The following is a 19,948-nucleotide window of genomic DNA, read 5'->3' as shown; positions in this document are numbered from 1 at the left end:
ACAGCGTAGGTCTAGAGGCCGGTTCATGGTATTCCAACGTGAGGGTTGACACTGACATTAAAAAGAATCAATTGATGAGATTCAAATTGGACACTGGTGCGGCCCTGAGCGTTTGTGGTCCTCAACATTGCGTAGGAACTCAATACCCATCTACAAAGAAGCTGTATGGACCAGGTCGTACACTTCTCAATTGCATTGGCGTCATTTCTGGTAAACTTACTGCGGGTCGGGAGAAAATAACAGAAGACATATATGTCATAGAAAACCAAAACACCCCGTTATTGAGTAGAAAAGCATGTGAAAGCCTCAAGTTTGTCACCGTTGACAAAAGCAGGTGCGAAATCGGGTCTATACGCGTCAGTGATAGTTTGTTCAAAGGACTAGGTAAGCTTGATACAGAATATTCCATTACCTTGGATGAAAACGCAAAGCCGTTTGCATTGCATGTTCCACGCCCGATTCCATTCCCGCTTCGACAGAAAGCTAATATTGCACTTGAGAAAATGGTTGAAGACGGGGTAATTGTAGCCATAGAAGAACCAACGCAGTGGGTGGCACCAATGGTGGTAGTGCCGAAACCTGGGCAAGACAAGGTCAGGATTTGTACTGATTTCACAGAACTCAATAAATATGTACTCAGAGAAGTTCACCCTATGGCCACAGTAGAGGAAAGCCTGGCATCCATAAGAGGTGGCAAAGTGTTCTCAAAAATCGATGCCAATAGCGGTTTCTGGCAGATTCCGTTGTCAGATGAATCCAGTAAGTTGACTACTTTCCTTACGCATCGTGGCCGATATCGATATTTAAGACTCCCACAAGGACTAAACAGTGCCCCAGAGATCTTTCAAGCTGAAATGAACAGGATTTTGGGGGATCTTGAGGGTCTTATAGTACACATGGACGATATACTAGTGGTTGGACAATCTACAGAACAACACGATTCAAGACTCAGCGTAGTATTAAGGCGACTCGAACAAGCTGGAATGACTTTGAACAAGTCCAAATGCCAGTTTGGGGTATCTAAAGTGCAGTTTCTAGGATATGTCATTGATCAGTTTGGAATCCACACAGGACCAAGAGTGCAAGGCATCTTGGAGTTTCCTACTCCTGCTAATGTAACCGGAGTAAGGAGTTTTCTCGGATTAGCTAATCAATACGCGCGGTTTTCTCCTCAGCTGGCTGATGTTACCAAACCTTTGAGAGATTTACTTCGCAAAGATGTGGACTGGATTTGGGGTTACGGTCAGCAGGAAGCCTTCCAGAAGGTGAAAGAGATATTTGCCAATCCACCGGTACTGGCGACATATGATCCTACCAGAGAGACTATAATCACAACAGATGCTAGTAATCAAGGATTGGGAGCCACCTTAAGTCAGGTGCAACCAGATGGCACTCGAAGACTAGTCGCTGCAGCGAGCCGCTCTCTAAGCGATACAGAACAACGGTATGCGGCTATTGAAAAAGAGGCTTTAGGAGTCTGCTGGGCTCTAGAAAAATTCTCCCAGTACATTCTAGGGATGAAGAAAGTTTTGATTGAAACAGATCACAAGCCGTTAATCACACTGTTCGGAAATCTATTCCTAGACCGGCTACCCGCAAGAATTCAAGGTTTTAAGCTCAGGCTACAGAGATTCGATTATAGAATTACACACATCAGTGGGAAAGACAATATCGCGGCTGATTCCCTATCGCGGAATACATCTACCAAACCTGACGAGGCAGATGCTCAACGGGTGGAAGAAGTTGAGACAGTAGTAAATGGTGGTGTGAGGTTAAATGGCTTAGATACCAGGTTGGAACAAATGAAAATAGACCAAAGAAACGATGAAACCCTAAGCAAAGTGCTTCAGTTTGTCAGTGAAGGTTGGCCAGCATATTTATCATCCACGGACACTCTCATGCAGCCTTATTTCGAACGAAAAGCTTTTCTCTGCATCAACAAAGGGTTTCTGATGATGGGAAATCGACTGGTGATACCGCTAAATCAAAGAAGTAAAGTATTAGAGGATATACACAGGGGTCACCTGGGAGTAACCAAATGTCAGACTCGTGCGAGAAATAGTTTGTGGTGGCCGTGCATGTCCAAAGCTATCGAGACAATGGTTGGCCAATGCCAGATCTGCCAAAAAGACTCTAATACTTCATTTGAAACTCTGAGACCTACAGCCACCCCGGATCGCCCCTGGCAAGTCGTTGGTTCGGACTTATTCCATTTTCAGGGTCAGACATACTTATTAGTTGTGGACTATTATTCCCGATTTCCTGAGATCGCATTGCTGGGTAAGGATAGCACATCTAAGAATGTGATAAATCACATGAGAAGCATTTTCTCGCGACATGGGATACCAGAATGCGTCATTTCCGACAACGGTCCCCAATACTCTGCACAGGACTTTGTGGAATTTGCAGAGACATATGGATTCACTCAGGTCACAAGCAGCCCTCATTACCCGAGAGGGAATGGCGCTGCCGAAAGGGCAGTGCAGACTATTAAGAAAATGCTAACAAAAGAAAAGGATCCTTATCTGGCCCTTCTGGCATTCCGGACATCCCCTCAACTGGGATTATACTCTCCCGCTGAGTTACTGATGGGCAGAGTACTAAGAACCACTGTAACATGTCATCCTGATGCACTGATACCCAAACTACCAGATCACGAGCAATTTAAAAAGAAAAATGACTCGTACAAAGATCAAATGAAAATCAATCATGACAGTAATACTCGCGTAAAAGATTTACGACCGCTAGAGAAAAACAGTGCAGTCTATATACGAGATAACCATCGTGACGGTGTTATAGAAAATCGACCGAATGTAAACAATCGAGCTGTACAAATCACTTGTGATAATGGCAGAATCGTGACACGTAATCGGTCCGCAGTTGTACCTACTCAGCCAGCTACTCCAGCTCCAAATACACTCACCACTCGCTCAGGGCGAACCGTTAAGCCCCCTTCGTACCTTACTGACTACGAGTTGTGAATCCCAACGTACATTGTAAGGTTGCCTGTTAATTAGTATTATACTCATGGACAATATAATTCAGTATAATCACGTTTCTAATATTTTGTGAAAATTAGTTTTATTAACCAACATCATTACATGCTTTGTAATCTAGAAAAGGGATGTTGTATTTTGTGTTAGTTGTTTTCTCCTGCATACATATTTTATTGTGTTAGTTGTCTGCTCATGCATAACCTAAGTTCTCAGCATTATGATATAACCTGGTTTCTTAAGGGTTTAATAAAGTTCCCTTCCAGTTGAACTTGCATCAGAATCTGACAGTAATAATTTGTCTGAAAAATAATCCTGGTATAATCCTAAATATTAATGGCTTTAATACTCACGTCTGACAAATTAAACAACCGGTAATACTACAAATTTGCTAGTTGACCACAAGAGGTTCAGTAGTTTGTCATCAAATGCTGATTATTATTCATCTATGGTTGAATTATTGATAGCAAGGTTATTTGAATGCTGCAATATGTTATGCTGTATTAGAGCGCTATAATATAAGGTATGCTTTTTCAATGTTTAAACATTTGTTTTTTTACTTAAGCAATAAGCAAACAAAAAGAAAAAGTACATTCACTAATAATTAGGATGCGAGTAAACTTAACCACAAATAGAATAGCTCATCTCTGGCACTGAATGTCTATATCACAAGTCTGTGGATGATGATGGGAGGTAAACAAGAAAAATCAGTTGTGTTATACGCATAATGCTCAACTCATTTACTCATATCTCTCTAGTTGTTCCATTCTTACAAGTGTATTGGTAAACGTAATAAAAAGTTAAGGTTTGAATTGTACAACCATTAACTCATGATGATGAGCACCATCACTTTATTAGATTTGATGTAATGGAGGATTCATATGCGTAAACACGATGTCAACTCTATTCTGCGTATTTTCATTTCATTGCTCTAGAATCATCAGCCTAACTTTGTCTGAGGGATAATGTGGGTTAGTATTATGTCGATTATCACTTATGGAGAATGTTCTGAATAATATAGATTTATTTGTAGATTGGTAAATCTTTAGATTGTTACAAATGTCTGATTGGTTACCCATAAGATTTGTGCAAAAAGCTCCTGACAGCCTTAACTATTGCCCAAGATTGGTGTCGCTATTCTTAGCTACTTGGAACGCTTGTCTTTTGATTTGTTGAAGCCATAGCCTGAAAAGCCAACTTTATTTGCTATCAGACTCGCAAAGCTCATACTTGAATGAGATCACAAAATAATTCATTTATAGTAATTTAATTTTTGGCCCAATTGGCTGAGTTAATTTCACTTCAATGCACTCAAAAAATATGACCTTTCTTAAAGCTAAAGCAATACTTAATTGCAAGACTTGCCAACAGCGAGTTTTACTGGTCTTTGCCAACAGGTTTTAGAAATACACGATCTCACTTGAAAAAATCCATAAATTCGGACAATCATTTTCAGGTGTTTGTGACTTCTTCATGGGTCAAGTTAGTTAGCATTTTACATTAATTACTCTGGTTACATATTCAACTAGGTTGCTTTGTTAATTGTGGCCATTTTTTGGCCTTTTGATTTCTTACAATTTATAAAAAAAACTTGAAGATATACTTTTTGCTTTTAGGAGCTTGTAATCACATTTCCACATATTTGGCACCTACAACACAACAGAGTGAGACATTGTAAATCTTTTGATACCAAATAACTGTAATGTGAACTTTGTTGCAAGTCAACCTTTAATACTTTGTTTTGTAAAAAAACTTTTCATCCACCCCCAGTGACTCTCTTCTTTGAATGCTAGCACAACTAGCAAGCTTCTCATTTTGGAAAATTATGTACTTTCAAACCTTTTCATACTATTTATCTTTGTTTCAATATCTGCTTCGTATATTAGGGCCATCGTATGTTAAATCAAATAGTTGTTTAGCACTGGCATAAATTGTATATTTACGATGCTTCCCATAATCCTACAATAGCTCTTACTAAATATTTCATACAATTACACATATTAATAAAACAAATGTAAATTATAAAAAGTTATGCAAAAAATAAAGAAATAGTCACTGAAAAAAAGCTTTTTATTATTACTTCACCTTAAAAATAGGTGAATGGAAGTATAGGTTTGGTTTTGTGGTGGTGCAGAGATAAAGGTGGTGACAGATTACTCTCATATAGACTTCAACTATAACATAGATTTCATGAGATTTTAACTACAGTAATTTAGTTTATACCAGCGGTATGTTTAGCAATACGAGAATTTCTCTCCTTTTCCACCAGATAACCTGCAAGTGGTTGTTTATGTAGCTGGTTCTCAGGAACCAGACAAAGTTTTGAAAGCTAATACTTTTGACCACCCGGGGAAGGAATAAAATATGCATGTGAAGTTTTGATGAAATTGGCCAAAAGGTGTGGAGACGCATACTGTTTGCACAGACTAACACATGCAGAAGTTATCAATATAGATTTCATTTATTTTCAGATTTCATATTATTTACATTACCATTTTAATTTTTGTCTGTCAGTCCATTCACATTCACCTATAGGATTGCTGTGCTTAGAGAAACTCCGAATGTCATATCTTGTTAGTTACTAGAAGTTACTTTAAACTGGTTCATAGCAAGGCGGCTTTTGTATAATAGTAGCTTATAGAGCGTTAGAAACTGTTAGAATATCTTTAGTAGAATTTTGAACCGGTTTTTAAACAGCTGAATTTCCAATTCGTTGAAGCAGCTACTACTATTACACTGATTAGCTAAAATATCGCTCTGTCATTATTATAGATAGGCTTCTTACTCACATCAATCGGCTCTGAGGTTTAAAAATGGCACGTTTATACTTTGATTTAACCCTGATATAGAACAGCCAAAGGAAGCAAATTATTTTATTTATTCTACTCTAAACATTTAGTAAATATGATAGCGGAAGCGAAGCACACAGATCAATAAACCGTGGTTTTCAAGCATTTTCAATTTTGAATCAATTTTAATGGTGAACAAAAGCTGAATTCTTTTGCTGTAAATGCCGAAGACTAGTTCAGGGACCAAACATTCCCAGATAATATGTATAGCCTCAACGGCACTGCTCAGCTGCAAACTAGCGCTCTTCTGCTCTTATCTTTTGTATTTAACAGTTACATGCAGATGTGTTCATTGTGGTTTTCAAAATATGACTGTATTTTATGTTACCCTTAATGTATTAGGTCCTGTTTTATTTTTTATTGTATATTAGAATAAGATATGTTACTCTTATACCTTTTAATTTTGCGCAAAAATCTGAGGAACCCAGGCTAGGGTACGAGTTTCTATAGATACAGCAATACACTTTTCAGCTTGACCTACTCCATTAGTATTGCATGTGGTGAAAAATTCAGTTCACTCTGCATATTGCTTGCTCATTTAATGTTCCAATTATGCTGTGAAACAGAATAAAAGCGCTTAAAAATCATTTTCCATTCGTGAAATGACTCCAGATAAACTGGATTATTGGCAAATTTGCAAAATAATTGTGGAATTTGAATAAATTGTTTTGCCAACAGCCTTCTGGAATGACTTCAGTTTAAAAACTAAGGGTGGCCTGTACCGTTATGTGCTACTGGCAGTCAGTAAGTTCAAATTTAGAGTTAACCCTGGTCTCTTTCTTGAACAAATTGGCCTGTTTGAGGTAGTGTTTTGAGGCAAGTGAGAATACTGCTTTGCGGCTGAATGTAATCATTCAGCTTGTGACAGCATTTAATTTACTTTTAGAGATGCTTGTTATACATTTGCTGACCAACAAGTTATATCTTTTTGAGTTAAAACCAATAATAATAAATCAATAATGATAATTTCTAGTTTTTTTAGACTAAATTTACTATTTCATGCAATTCATATCAATTTTATTTCAGATCAATGCTGCTGTAGTGGAAAGTAATCAGGATGTCATCCTCTGTGAGTATAAAATTATCATGTTGTTATTATTGTTGACCATTCAGGTACTGCAGCAGCATCTTCCCAGATTCATTGATTACTGGTGAAATATAACACATTTTTACATAGCTTTGGTCTGGTCTCATGTTTTAACAGATATACGGTCTTGTGAAGACCGTGCACCAGCCCGTGGCTGTGGACGCCTGCTGCTCATGCCAATTTCTTTCAAATAAAGAAGAAGACCTGGTGATTGCAAGTGGGAATTGGCTCAAGGTGTACCGAGTTGTCTCAGATGACATGACCACTACAGGTGATCTTATGGTGAATCATGAATTTGTAGTTCAGTTAAAAGTAGTTGAAAACTCAAAATCTATTTCGAAATTTTTTTTCGACATAATTAAGTTGATTAGATCAATGTTATACGCTATAACTAAATATGCTGCAAACAACAGGCAAACACATTTTAAACGCACTACTTGTCCAAGGAGAAAAAACGAAAAATGTGAGGGTGCATCTCCTAACTGCTATTTACCATTAATAAGAGATAAGCTTAAATTAAAGTGCTTTTTGCATCAATAGTATAATAATAGGGTATTAAAGACAGGATGAAACCACTTCTACCAAAATGCAATCTATTATATCATTATCTATATCCAACTAGCATTTTGCAACTGAAGAAGTTAATGCTATGTTGGTAAATAAACATATAAATATTATTGTTAAATTATATTACATTTACTAAAAATACTATGAGAAGGGAGACTATGCCAAACATTCGTAAATCAATTGTCTTAATTTTGCAATCTCTCGGTGTCACTCCATTCAACATCAGGATCAGTAATAAGACAAAATCTATTAGCCATGGTCTCCTGTAGGAGAGTATTCTTTTATATAAGTTTTGTTTGACTATTATCATGCATGAAACAGTCGTAATGAAAGCATGAACCTTAATCAACAGATGCTTATCTTTTATTGTTTTTAATAGGCAAGTATCTTTCCTCAGTTCCTTCTGTTATATTTCATTCTCATCATCCGCTTGGTGTAGAAGACATTTTTCCCCATGAGTATCATATTGTTTTAAATATGGTCTCAGAGTTGTTGTTGAAGATCTTTTATGTCGTTTTAACTGCGTCATTTGTGCAGTTAGTCTATTCTATCCTTCTCCTTCTCCAAAATATGTTGTTTGGGCAACAGCAGACTATAACAGCAGACTATAACAGCAGACTATAACAGCAGACTATAACAGCAGACTATAACAGCAGACTATAACAGCAGACTATAACAGCAGACTATAGCAGCAGACTATAGCAGCAGACTATAGCAGCAGACTATAACAGCAGACTATAACAGCAGACTACAACAGCAGACTATAACAGCAGACTATGACAGCAGACTATGACAGCAGACTATGACAGCAGACTATGACAGCAGACTATAACAGCAGACTATAACAGCAGACTATAACAGCAGACTATGACAGCAGACTATGACAGCAGACTATGACAGCAGACTATGACAGCAGACTATGACAGCAGACTATGACAGCAGACTATGACAGCAGACTATAACAGCAGACTATGACAGCAGACTATAACAGCAGACTATAACAGCAGACTATAACAGCAGACTATAACTGTAGTCAACTAATCCATTAAATAACGGTCATAACCAAAATAATAGTATTGTTTGTCAAGAATATGTAGCCCTATATTGTTTTTAGGTGAGAGGTTAAGCTATTCACCTATAAATTTTAGATTTTAGCTATACAGTCATACCTTGGCATACGAGTTCCCAGCGTGTGAGGAATTAGAGATAGGAGGAAAACTTTGAGCAAGTTTTTGCCTTGATATTTGAAACAAATTTGACATACAAGCATATGAGATAGCTTTCGATACGGCCGTTAGGAGATAGAGTTCGCCAGAGGCTGATTATGAGAATGGCATCGCTCGGTCTTGTCAGATCTGTTTGTAAAAGCTTTAGAAAGGCCAGCTAAAAGTACAACCAAGGAGAAAAGCGCCTAGCTGGGAAATGATAATAAAAAAGTGAAATTGAAGACAAGATTAGAATTAAATTTGGTGTGAGATTAAAAATTATTTTCAAGTGTGTGTTTAATAAACTAAATTCATTTGAGTTTAAGTTATGTCACGTAGCATCACAACAGTAGCATCACAACAGTAGCATCACAACAGTAGCATCACAACAGTAGCATCACAACAGTAGCTTGCCGTATGTGTTGCTGCCAATCTCTCTCAAACCGCCGATAACCACTTCATCTGTGTCGAAAGTTAGAACTCCATTTTATTGCAGATCATAACTACTAGATAAGCGTTTATTACTTAGTGAGCGTAAGTGGTGAGTTAGAAAAATGGAAGACACGTTTTTCCATCATTATATCCTATTTTAAGTGCTTTTAACTGGTGGAAATGGATCAATTTGTATTTAATTATTTTATATCAAAAATATTGATGTGAGATACAAGATAATTGACATACGCGTTCAGTCTTGGCACGCATCAAGCAGGGAAAGTTGAGGTATGACTGCATTGTGCTAAAGTGTTGCCTAGGTGAAATTTGTAGACAATATCAAAGTTAGTGAAGAATGCAAGTGCTTCAAGAAGTGTTATTGATTAGCAGCTAGTAAATAAATTTGCAAACGATCGATCTTTTGATTGGCAATAACAAAATATATGAGCTCTCTTTAGCGAAGGCTCAAGTCTTGGTTATGAAAAGTATAGATGGTCAATAACATATTTATAAAATGTAGAGAAAAACAGTAGCAAACATTGTACTTGGTTTATACAACTGGTGGTACATACCTTATACAACTTGTAGTACATACCTTATACAACTAGTAGTACGTACCATATACAACTGGTAGTACATACCTTATGCAACTTGTAGTACATACCTTATACAACTGGTAGTACATACCTTATACAACTGGTAGTACATACCTTATACAACTGGTAGTACATACCTTATAGAACTGGTAGTACATACCTTATACAGCTAGTAGTACATACCTTATACAACTTGTAGTACGTACATGTACCTTATACAACTAGTAGTACATACCTTATACAACTAGTAGTACATACCTTATACAACTGGTAGTACATGCCTTATACAACTGGTAGTACATGCCTTATACAACTGGTAGTACATACCTTATACAACTGGTAGTATATACCTTATACAACTGGTAGTACATACCTTATACAATTGGTAGTACATACCATATACAACTGGTAGTACATGCCTTATATAACTAGTAGTACATACCTTATACAACTAGTAGTACATACCTTATACAACTGGTAGTACACACCTTATACAACTGGTAGTACACACCTTATACAATTGGTAGTACATACCATATACAACTGGTAGTACATACCTTATACAACTTGTAGTACATACCTTATACAACTAGTAGTACATACCTTATACAACTTGTAGTACATTCCTTATACAATTGGTAGTACATACCTTATACAACTTGTAGTACATACTTTATACAACTGTTAGTACATACCTTATAGAACTGGTAGTACATACCTTATACAACTAGTAGTACATACCTTATACAACTGGTAGTAAATACCTTATACAACTGGTAGTACATACCTTATACAACTGGTAGTACATTCCTTATACAACTGGTAGTACATACCTTATACAACTGGTAGTACATACCTTATACAACTGGTAGTGCCTTCTTTATACAACTGGTTGTATGTGGTTTACATGTACATAGAACATGTAAACTAGGCTACATGGTACATGTACAAGTGTACATAGCGCTCTAAGTATTCAAGCTGTATTGATATTAGCTACCGGATAAAGATATGCAGCCATTACTTTTTGTCATACAGGCCACAAGCTTCATGTCAATCCAGTCCATTTATTTCATTTGTTCTCAGTATTTGTTACCTGAATCCCGAGTTCTGGGTGCTTCCAGTAGTATTAAAACGAGACTCATCGTACCTATGGTGCCAGATTCTATGTCTTATGGTTTATGGTAGTTACATGCAGGAATTGTGCAACTAGGTTTAACTAGCTTATTTTATTTTGCTATTTTGGTTTTTATTTGCTTTTATGCTGAACTGATGTATATTTTCTTTAAATATCATAGCAAGTCAAAACTTAGAAATTAGTTGCTTGTTGTTTGTAGATTCCACAATTCTAGCAACTAGCAGACATAAGCTAGAGCACATAATGTCTTATCATATGTTTGGCAATATAATATCTGTCAAGAGTCTTAGACTACCATGGAACTGTAGGGACATCCTTCTGCTCTCTTTCAAGGACGCCAAGGTGAGAAAGGAAACCTGAAACAATTTAAAAAAAACGCCATTCTGTTGTTTTAAGAAATATTTATACAATGACCAGACACAGTCAAAACGTGATTTACGATCATATTTAGAATGAAATTTTTTGACAAACATTTGTATTCACTGTATCTCAAATTGTTAGTGACATTTGATAAAATTTTGATTGCAAAGTTTTATCAAATATTTGTTTTGTCATATGAAGTCATTTTCAGCATATATTTCAAATCATTAAAAAGGAAAAAGTTCATATGAATGTAAAAAAGAATACAAAATATATGAATTATTTCCAGTGTAAGTTAGAATAAGTTACATCTTGTAGTTCTTTCACTCACCCTACCACCAAACCTAAGCTTAACTTCACCTTAAAATTCACCTGTGTGAAAGTACCTCTAGGGTTAAGCAACAATTAAAAAACCCTTAGTGATCAATCATTTTATTAATTAATTTCTAAATTTGTGTAGAGATTTTTCATTAATGTTTCCATTATTTTATAAAATGTTTTTGTAATTGTTATTGTAATTACCTAGTATTAATCATACATTTTTAGCTCTAGAATGAATTAAACAAGATGCAATGTGTTCTCATGAAACTATTCGTTCCAAACATTTGATGGTTTTGGCACGCAAAGCCAATATTGTAACGGAATTTCGTAAAGGTTTCATTGTATTTAAGTTTCTGTCCTTTGGTAGTTTAGTCTTAGCCAGACTTGGCACTGCTGTAGACACTAGTTAAAATGCCTGTGGTTTTTGCTTGTTGTGAGCCATTTTTGTTGGCTCATTGTATTGCTCTACAGGCGCTCGCCACCGTACAGTGGTAATTACGCACGCTTTCGTCTTTTGGAAACACTTGTTGAAGTTAACTGAGTGCTAATTGAAAATAAGAAATGTAAAGATAATGAGTGAAAAACAATTAGTTGTGAAATAGACAGATTTTGTATTTTTTTTAATTGTAGTTTAAAAATGTTGGCCATTTTTAAAATACATTAACTTTTATCAATATTTTGGTATTAGCATTTGTGATTTGTCGTAGGTTTTTATTACTTTCAATTACAGGATTGCATATTATCTTGGTAGTTTATTGCTGTGCTAACTTGAGTATTGTTTGGACCTCCTATGGCAACTATGTGCATATTCTAGGTCTTTCTTTTTAGATATCGGTGGTCGAGTATGACCCTCATACGAGAGACATTGTCACACTTTCACTCCATTACTTTGAAGAAGATGAACTCAAAGTAAGTGTGCATCTCGACTCTAGAAACATGGCAAGATTTTTTTATACATATTATTTTAGCACACCTTTCGCCATTTAACACAAGTTGTCTCGGTGGCAGGAGTACACTAAGCTGTTTCCGAGTCCATATTTAGCTAACTCAATTTTCTATGCTTTTATTTTAACATCAGATTAGATTTGGAGTAATGCACGCCTGGTTTTTACCATGCTTTGCGTCTTTTCTCAGAGCGGCCTCTATAGCAACTTCAAAAAACCAGTTCTCAGGGTTGATCCAGACTTACGCTGTGCTGCCATGCTTGTATATGGTTGTCAACTTGTCGTGCTGCCTCTGAAAAAAGATGTTGCTGTTGATGACCCTTCTTCAAGGTGATGCTCTAATTCTTACATGTACAAAGTGTCTCTGGTTTGAATTGCAAAGAGTATCATTGTTGTTTAAACTTGGTACTAGAAAGCTTTAAACAGCAGCAACCCCTTAATATCACATGTGAGCTGGCTTGAGATTTCTCCATCCTGAATAGGCCAGTTTGTAATTAGCAGAGACTTTACCATTTTATCTCACTCCCCAGTTATTTCTCCACTTGTCAACTCCCTTCGTCACTCCTTTTGCCTTCCATTACCTGTCTAGCACCCTCACCACTCTTCTAGCCTTCCATTACCTGTCCAGCATTCTCACCACTCCTACACCCATCCATCACCTGTCTAGCATCCTCACCACTCCTACAGCCTTGAATTATCTGCCTAGCATCCTCACCCCTCCAGCCTTCCATTACCTGCCTATCATTCTCACCATTCCTTTAGCATCCCACCATCGATCTAGAGTGTTAACCACCTCTTTCCATTCTCCTATTTTCCTTAACACTTCTCCCCCCCCCCCCTATAATCCCTTTTGTTTTTTCACTGCCAATATTTCTCCTCTTTTTTCACTATTTGGTTCCCTTTTTTTTGCTCTACCCCTTTTACCCATTGCACAAAGTGTTTTTTGCTCTCTCTTTGTCTCATCCTATCTCTGTTCTCACCCTTCCACCTTTCTCTCATCCCAACTCGCTCCTCTGTAATACAATGTATTACTCTAATACCCTTTACATGTATGTATAAAATGCTTGACAAGTGTGTGATACTGGGCTGGTAGTTTCAATTCTCAAGGTTGATGCAGATTTGTGTTGCACTGTCATAGTTTTATATGGCTACAGCTTGTTGTGTTACTTCGAAAGAATAATATGATTGTCACATCCTCAAGAGTCCTCCTCACATCCTCCACAATTGAGCCACAAATTATGAGTTCATGCATGATTTCTTCTACACATTTTGTTTTACAGCAAATCTCCATTTGCACCTTCTTACATAATATCTCTATCCAAGATGGAAGAGAAGATACACAACATAGTTGATGTACAATTTCTACAAGGCTACTATGAGCCGACACTCTTCATTCTCTATGAGCCCATAAAGACTTGGGCTGGGTATGTACTTGCGTTCCATCCTGGTCATGATTTCAGTGATAAATGTGCAATATGATCAAACCTACTCTAGCATGTCATTTTCCATGACTGACCATAAAGAATATTGAGTGGCATAGCACCAGGGACTTGTTGATCGGTGTTTCACTCTAGTATGAGCTCATTATTCTCGATATTTCTATTTGTAAGAAAGCATGGAAGACTCACTTTCCATATCTGCATTCGTATGTTTTAATAGGAAGCTTGTTATATTCAAAAAAATAATATCTTGCACTAAAACTCAGCTTGAAATTTAGTTAATCGTTGAATTATTATACAGTGTTAGCAACTGCATTATTATATGACACACGGCATTTTAGATTTTTTTTAAATTTTACCAGTCAGTTACCTTTTCCTGCAGATGTTCAAAATATTAATTGTATTAAAAATCTAATGATAATGATAGAAATGAATTTTTATTATAGTAAACCAAACATTGTTTCCAATGATAATCAAATGGATGGAAAATCCAGTAAATAAAATTAAAGTACCCAAACTCTTAGTGATATATAGATGCCAAAGAGAGTTGTATTGGGCAGGTTTCAGAGCATTTTGCACATGTAAGTAGAGGATAGTAACACAGTTACTGACATGATGGGAGCCAGCTGATATTTCAGTTTTATTAATGCTATTTGCACCGACGGGAGTTCATTTTAATCATTCACACACATACCGCTGACTCTAAATGCCTCGCTGACTCTAAGTGCCTCGCTGACTCTAAGTGCCTCGCTGACTCTAAATGCCTCGTGTTAGTTATTAATATAGACTTTGATTCCTCCTAAGAGCTGAGTTGAGATTTTTATTATAGTATATATTCCATAACGTAGATTCCATTCTCTCTCTAACTGACAACTCGTGGTTACAGGTCAGCTACTGAAATAGCACTTTCATAGCATAAATGTTCTCAGCTTAGTAAACTATACTATCTGTTCTTCAAAATATTGCAACATCCTACCCATGGAATCTTCAAATAATGAGAGAACCTGATGACTCGGATTCCAGTAGGCTTTAAAATATTTATTTTAAAGCGCAGTACGTAGATATTTAGTTGAAGCGCATTAATAGCTAATTAACACTAACCTTGGCTCTTTCATGTCTAGGAGGCTTCCCGTACGGAGAGATACTTGCAAAATTGCAGCCATTTCTCTCAACCTGCTTGAGAAAGTTCACCCAGTCATTTGGTCACTCGACAATTTGCCGTTTGACTGTCAGAAATCTCTTGCAATACCCAAACCCATCGGTGAGTAACTCTCGACATCTGAAGTAACATTTTGGTTTATATTTATGCTTTGCATCTTCTGGCTTATAATATACACTGTTTTATGTACCTATGTATGTACCTATGTATGTACATGTACGTCTGTATGTATAACACATGTAATAAATAACACATGTATTATATCGCTCTAGTTTTAATTTACCGTACTTTTCGGACTATAAACCGCGCCCCTATATAAGCCACATCTGCTTTATTTTCCAAAAACCGATAATAAAACAATACATAGGCCGCACCTTTGTATAGGCCGCAGAACTCAGGGTGGTGCTTTTTAACACGGCAGCGACTTTGCCATTTAAAATGGAACAGTACCATTAGGCATTGTTTCGCTTTTTCTTTCACCGCTAGAGGCGCACTAACCGGAGATTCCTGTTAATGTGCCCTAGCGGTGAAAGAAAAAGCCACAGAATAGCCGCACCCTTTTATAAGCCTTATGGCTCAAATCATCAGAAAAAAGTAGCGGCTAATAGTCCGAAAAGTACGGTATATAGTTTTATTGAGCACTATTAAGTTTTAAACAGAACATATGCCTATATATAATGTATAATATAGGTACTAAAATATTATATATTTAGTAATTAGTAAATAAACTCATATGTAAATAATTGTATACCACGCGTATACCAGGCCTATAAATTGGGTCTAGGTAGTCAGACCTACAATAACCATCACTCGACAAAGTGAAAAATGAGGAGTGTGGATGTCACTAATGTTGAAATAGGCTGGCCTATAATTACTAGGTCTGATCCAAAAGCTCTAGGAATGGAGCTATAACTCAAGGCGCATTGCTTCAATTTATTTATATAATTAGTCTCCTTCAAAGTACTCTCCTTGGCTACCGATACACTTATCCCACCTCTTCTGCCATGATGCCATGCAGTGCTGAAAGCCATCGGCGTCAATGCTGTTTAGCTCTCTCATTGTTGCGCATTGAATCGACTCTATACTGTCAAATCTGGTTCCTTTCATAGTAAGTTTTAATTTAGGAAATAGCCAGAAGTCACAGGGAACTACATCTGGTGAATATGGAGGATGTGGTAAAACGGCCATGTTGTTTTTAGCGTAATACTGCTTCACAGAGAATGCAGTGTGGGCGGGTGCGTTATCATGGTGCAGCATCCATGAACCTGTGCGCCACAGTTCAGGTCTTATGCGCCTACTCTTTGCCTAAGACCTTTCAAAATGTCAATATAAACATGCTGATTTATAGTAGTACCCTGTGGTAAGTCCTCATGGTGTACTGATCCATGACTATCAAAAACGCAATCAGCATGGTCTTCACACCTGACTGAGACATCTTCGCCATTTTTGGTCTTGGGAGCCCGAAGACTTCCACTGGCTACTTTGGAATTTAGTCTCTGGGTCATAACCATACACCCAAAACTCATCTTCAGTTAGTATCTTTGAAAGAAAGTATTTATCATTTTTTGAAGCTTCCTTGAAATCGTTGCAAGCGTGCATCCTGAGCACCTCTTGGTCATCAGTTAGCAAGCGTGGCACGAACTTTGCTGCGACTCTTCTCATGTTTAAATCGTCAGTTAAAACTCTTTGAACAGTTCCAATAGCAAGTCCAGTCTCTCCAGATATCTCTCTAGTGGTTAATCGTCGATCGACGAACAATTTTTTGCCGAGGCTGGGCTGCCAGACCTCGCATCATCTTCAGTGCTGTCTCTACCTTCACGAAAATGTTTGTGTCACTCAAAAACTAGTGTTTTCTTCAGAGCAGCATCTCCAAAAGCAATATTTAACAGTTCAATTGCTTGAGTACTTGTTTTTCCTAATTTCACACAAAGTTTAATGCAAATACGCTGTTCCGATTGATTAGACATGATGATAAATTTGTTAAAAATCGACGGAAGCACCTGACAGACCTTGACATATCGTCGGCTCACGGGCTCGCGTGAGAACGCGTTGTCATAGCAACCCGAATTTTTGTGACAACACTCCGGGGGTGTTTCTCTGCAAACGCTGCAATGGGTTTTTCCATCGTGCAAATATGCAAATGTATACAACTCCATTCCGGGAACTTTTGGATCAGACCTCGTATCTTGGTCCGCTGTTATTTTTCCTTTTGGACTCATGAGAGGCTGAATTTGTATTAATGATTTCAGAAGATTATGGCAATCACAATTTAATTTCTATCTTCTAAATTTTATTACATGGTCAAATGTCTTTTTTTTAATTATTTGATCACTTTTTTCAGAGATGAATATTAAAGCTTTCTAGTCTATTTGTATGTGTTTTCAGTTGAGTATCATCAACTATTGCACAGCTGAAAATGATTTTCTAATTAATAAAAATTTTCAATTTTATGTGCAGTTTAGAGCCATGAAAGCAGTGCTGAGAATTGCTTCGTTGTTCTAAGGAAATTATTGTCAGATCAGTAGAAGCATGATGAGTTAGTAATTTTAAATTGCTATGTTATATCGATACCAATATTGAACTTGCAGCAGCTGGAGAAGGTAAGCTTTCAACGAAGTTATGTAAATGATATTTTGGATAACTTGAGACATATTGTATTTATTGTTGAAGAGAAGGAGGAGAAAGAGAAAATTGTTAGCTGGATATTAAGATCGTGAAAAGATTAGAAAAGTGATCATGAGAGCCCTTTTGTAAAAAATAGCTGACGCTATGGGGCTGGCGACCGCTTAATTGAACGGGATTGAGAGTGTTGAACAGTTTACTGCTTCTCTGTTGAAGATGAGACGATAAGCATTGATTGAAGTTACCCCTCGTGGACTTTTTTTTTAAACATTAAGGGGTAACTCTTTGCTAGATTGCCATGACCTTGTATTGACCTTGTAACAGTTGTAGCAATGCATAAGAGGAAGTGTAACTGCTTTATAAGATTTTGTTCTACTTGCGGCGACTCACTGAATATCTTTCAGGTGGAGTTCTCGTGCTCGCCGCTACCTCGGTAATCTACCTCAACCAGAGTGTACCTCCTTACGCAGCCTCTGTTACTAGCCTCTCCAACAACGCCACAGTTTTTCCCATGAGTGAGTGTTGGTGCTAGAGCTGTGGGACAAGCTGAGCATTGTTTACACTAATGTTTTATGTGCATTATTGCTGTCTGGTTTCATCTGTTGCTTTTTATCTAAGCTATTATACAGTAGGTATTCAATGGTGTGTCTTCGCTAGGCTGATAAGTGAGTGCATTCCATATCAACAAGTGACAGCGTCTGAAAGCTTCTGATTGCATGTTTTAACCTTAAAACAATGGATACCGAAAACAGAGTTCATGATGGACACTTTTTGTTCCGTTCATATTATGAGAGAATCATATCTCTAAGTTTTTATTGCTAGACTTGGACTGTTGTGACCATTATGAAGCATTGCTCATGGCTTGTGTTTGTGAAACTCCCAACTGGACCAACCATACTCCCGCTATAACTTCAGTGATGGCTGTACGTATATTGCGAAATCTATCTCTTGACCTTTATAGAGCCTCAAGAGTCCATTGTGTTGACCCTCGACAATGCTCACTGCTGTAGTATATCTAGTGACCAAGTTGTGATCTCAACCAAGGCTGGAGAAATGTAAGCACACTGCATTTTATTGTAGTTCATGATATTCTGACCTGCTTTCTTCTCTTTATTTCTGTTTGAGCGTAGGTTAAACATAGGTGAGTAAATTTTTAAACTCTTGTAATGCACTAGTTAAACATTAACAATTATTGTGTGTACAATAATTTTAGGTAAGCTAATAGCTAGCACAGATGGTGGCCGTTATCATTGGTTAGGGTTGTCGGCCCATGCATAGTTTTGGTAAACTCAAAGTTGACTGTACATGTATTTAGAGTTAGTTGGTTGAACATATATTTAGAGTCAGTTGATTGTACATGTATTTAGAGTCAGTTGTTTGTACATGTATTTAGAGTTAGTTGTTTGTACATGTATTTAGAGTCAGTTGATTGTACATGTATTTAGAGTCAGTTGATTGTACATGTATTTAGAGTCAGTTGATTGTACATGTATTTAGAGTCAGTTGGTTGTACATGTATTTGGAGTCAGTTGTTTGTACATGTATTTAGAGTCAGTTGATTGTACATGTATTTAGAGTGAGTTGTTTGTACATGTATTTAGAGTTAGTTGTTTGTACATGTATTTATAGTCAGTTGATTGTACATGTATTTAGAGTCAGTTGATTGTACATGTATTTAGAGTCAGTTGATTGTACATGTATTTAGAGTCAGTTGGTTGTACATGTATTTAGAGTCAGTTGTTTGTACATGTATTTAGAGTCAGTTGATTGTACATGTATTTAGAGTCAGTTGTTTGTACATGTATTTAGAGTTAGTTGGTTGTACATGTATTTAGAGTCAGTTGATTGTACATGTATTTAGAGTCAGTTGATTGTACATGTATTTAGAGTCAATTGATTGTACATGTATTTAGAGTCAGTTGATTGTACATGTATTTAGAGTTAGTTGTTTGTACATGTATTTAGAGTTAGTTGATTGTACATGTATTTAGAGTTAGTTGATTGTACATGTATTTAGAGTCAGTTGATTGTACATGTATTTAGAGTTAGTTGATTGTACATGTATTTAGAGTCAGTTGATTGTACATGTATTTAGTGCCAGTTGATTGTACATGTATTTAGAGTCAGTTGATTGTACATGTATTTAGAGTCAGTTGATTGTACATGTATTTAGAGTCAGTTGGTTGTACATGTATTTAGAGTCAGTTGATTGTACATGTATTTAGAGTCAGTTGATTGT

General features: G+C 36.8%; 1 protein-coding gene across 1 annotated transcript in view; it reads left to right on the top strand.

Moving 5' to 3' along the window:
* Positions 1-6,876: 6,876 nt before the first annotated feature.
* The window catches only part of LOC137392283 (cleavage and polyadenylation specificity factor subunit 1-like), a 58,879-nt gene continuing 45,807 nt past the window's right edge, over positions 6,877-19,948 (top strand). Inside the window, exons 1-9 of the mRNA XM_068078953.1 lie at positions 6,877-6,911; positions 7,047-7,200; positions 11,064-11,206; positions 12,374-12,454; positions 12,680-12,819; positions 13,770-13,913; positions 15,050-15,189; positions 18,114-18,224; positions 18,671-18,764. Coding sequence (XP_067935054.1) covers positions 6,900-6,911; positions 7,047-7,200; positions 11,064-11,206; positions 12,374-12,454; positions 12,680-12,819; positions 13,770-13,913; positions 15,050-15,189; positions 18,114-18,224; positions 18,671-18,764 — 1,019 coding nt within the window. The 5' untranslated portion in view covers positions 6,877-6,899. The remainder of the gene's footprint in view (positions 6,912-7,046; positions 7,201-11,063; positions 11,207-12,373; positions 12,455-12,679; positions 12,820-13,769; positions 13,914-15,049; positions 15,190-18,113; positions 18,225-18,670; positions 18,765-19,948) is intronic.

Source organism: Watersipora subatra, chromosome 3 (genome assembly GCF_963576615.1).
Source record: "Watersipora subatra chromosome 3, tzWatSuba1.1, whole genome shotgun sequence".
NCBI classification, from domain to species: Eukaryota; Metazoa; Bryozoa; class Gymnolaemata; order Cheilostomatida; family Watersiporidae; genus Watersipora; species Watersipora subatra.
The sequence above is the reverse complement of the archived record's forward strand: the minus strand, read 5'-3'. Positions and strand labels throughout refer to the sequence as shown.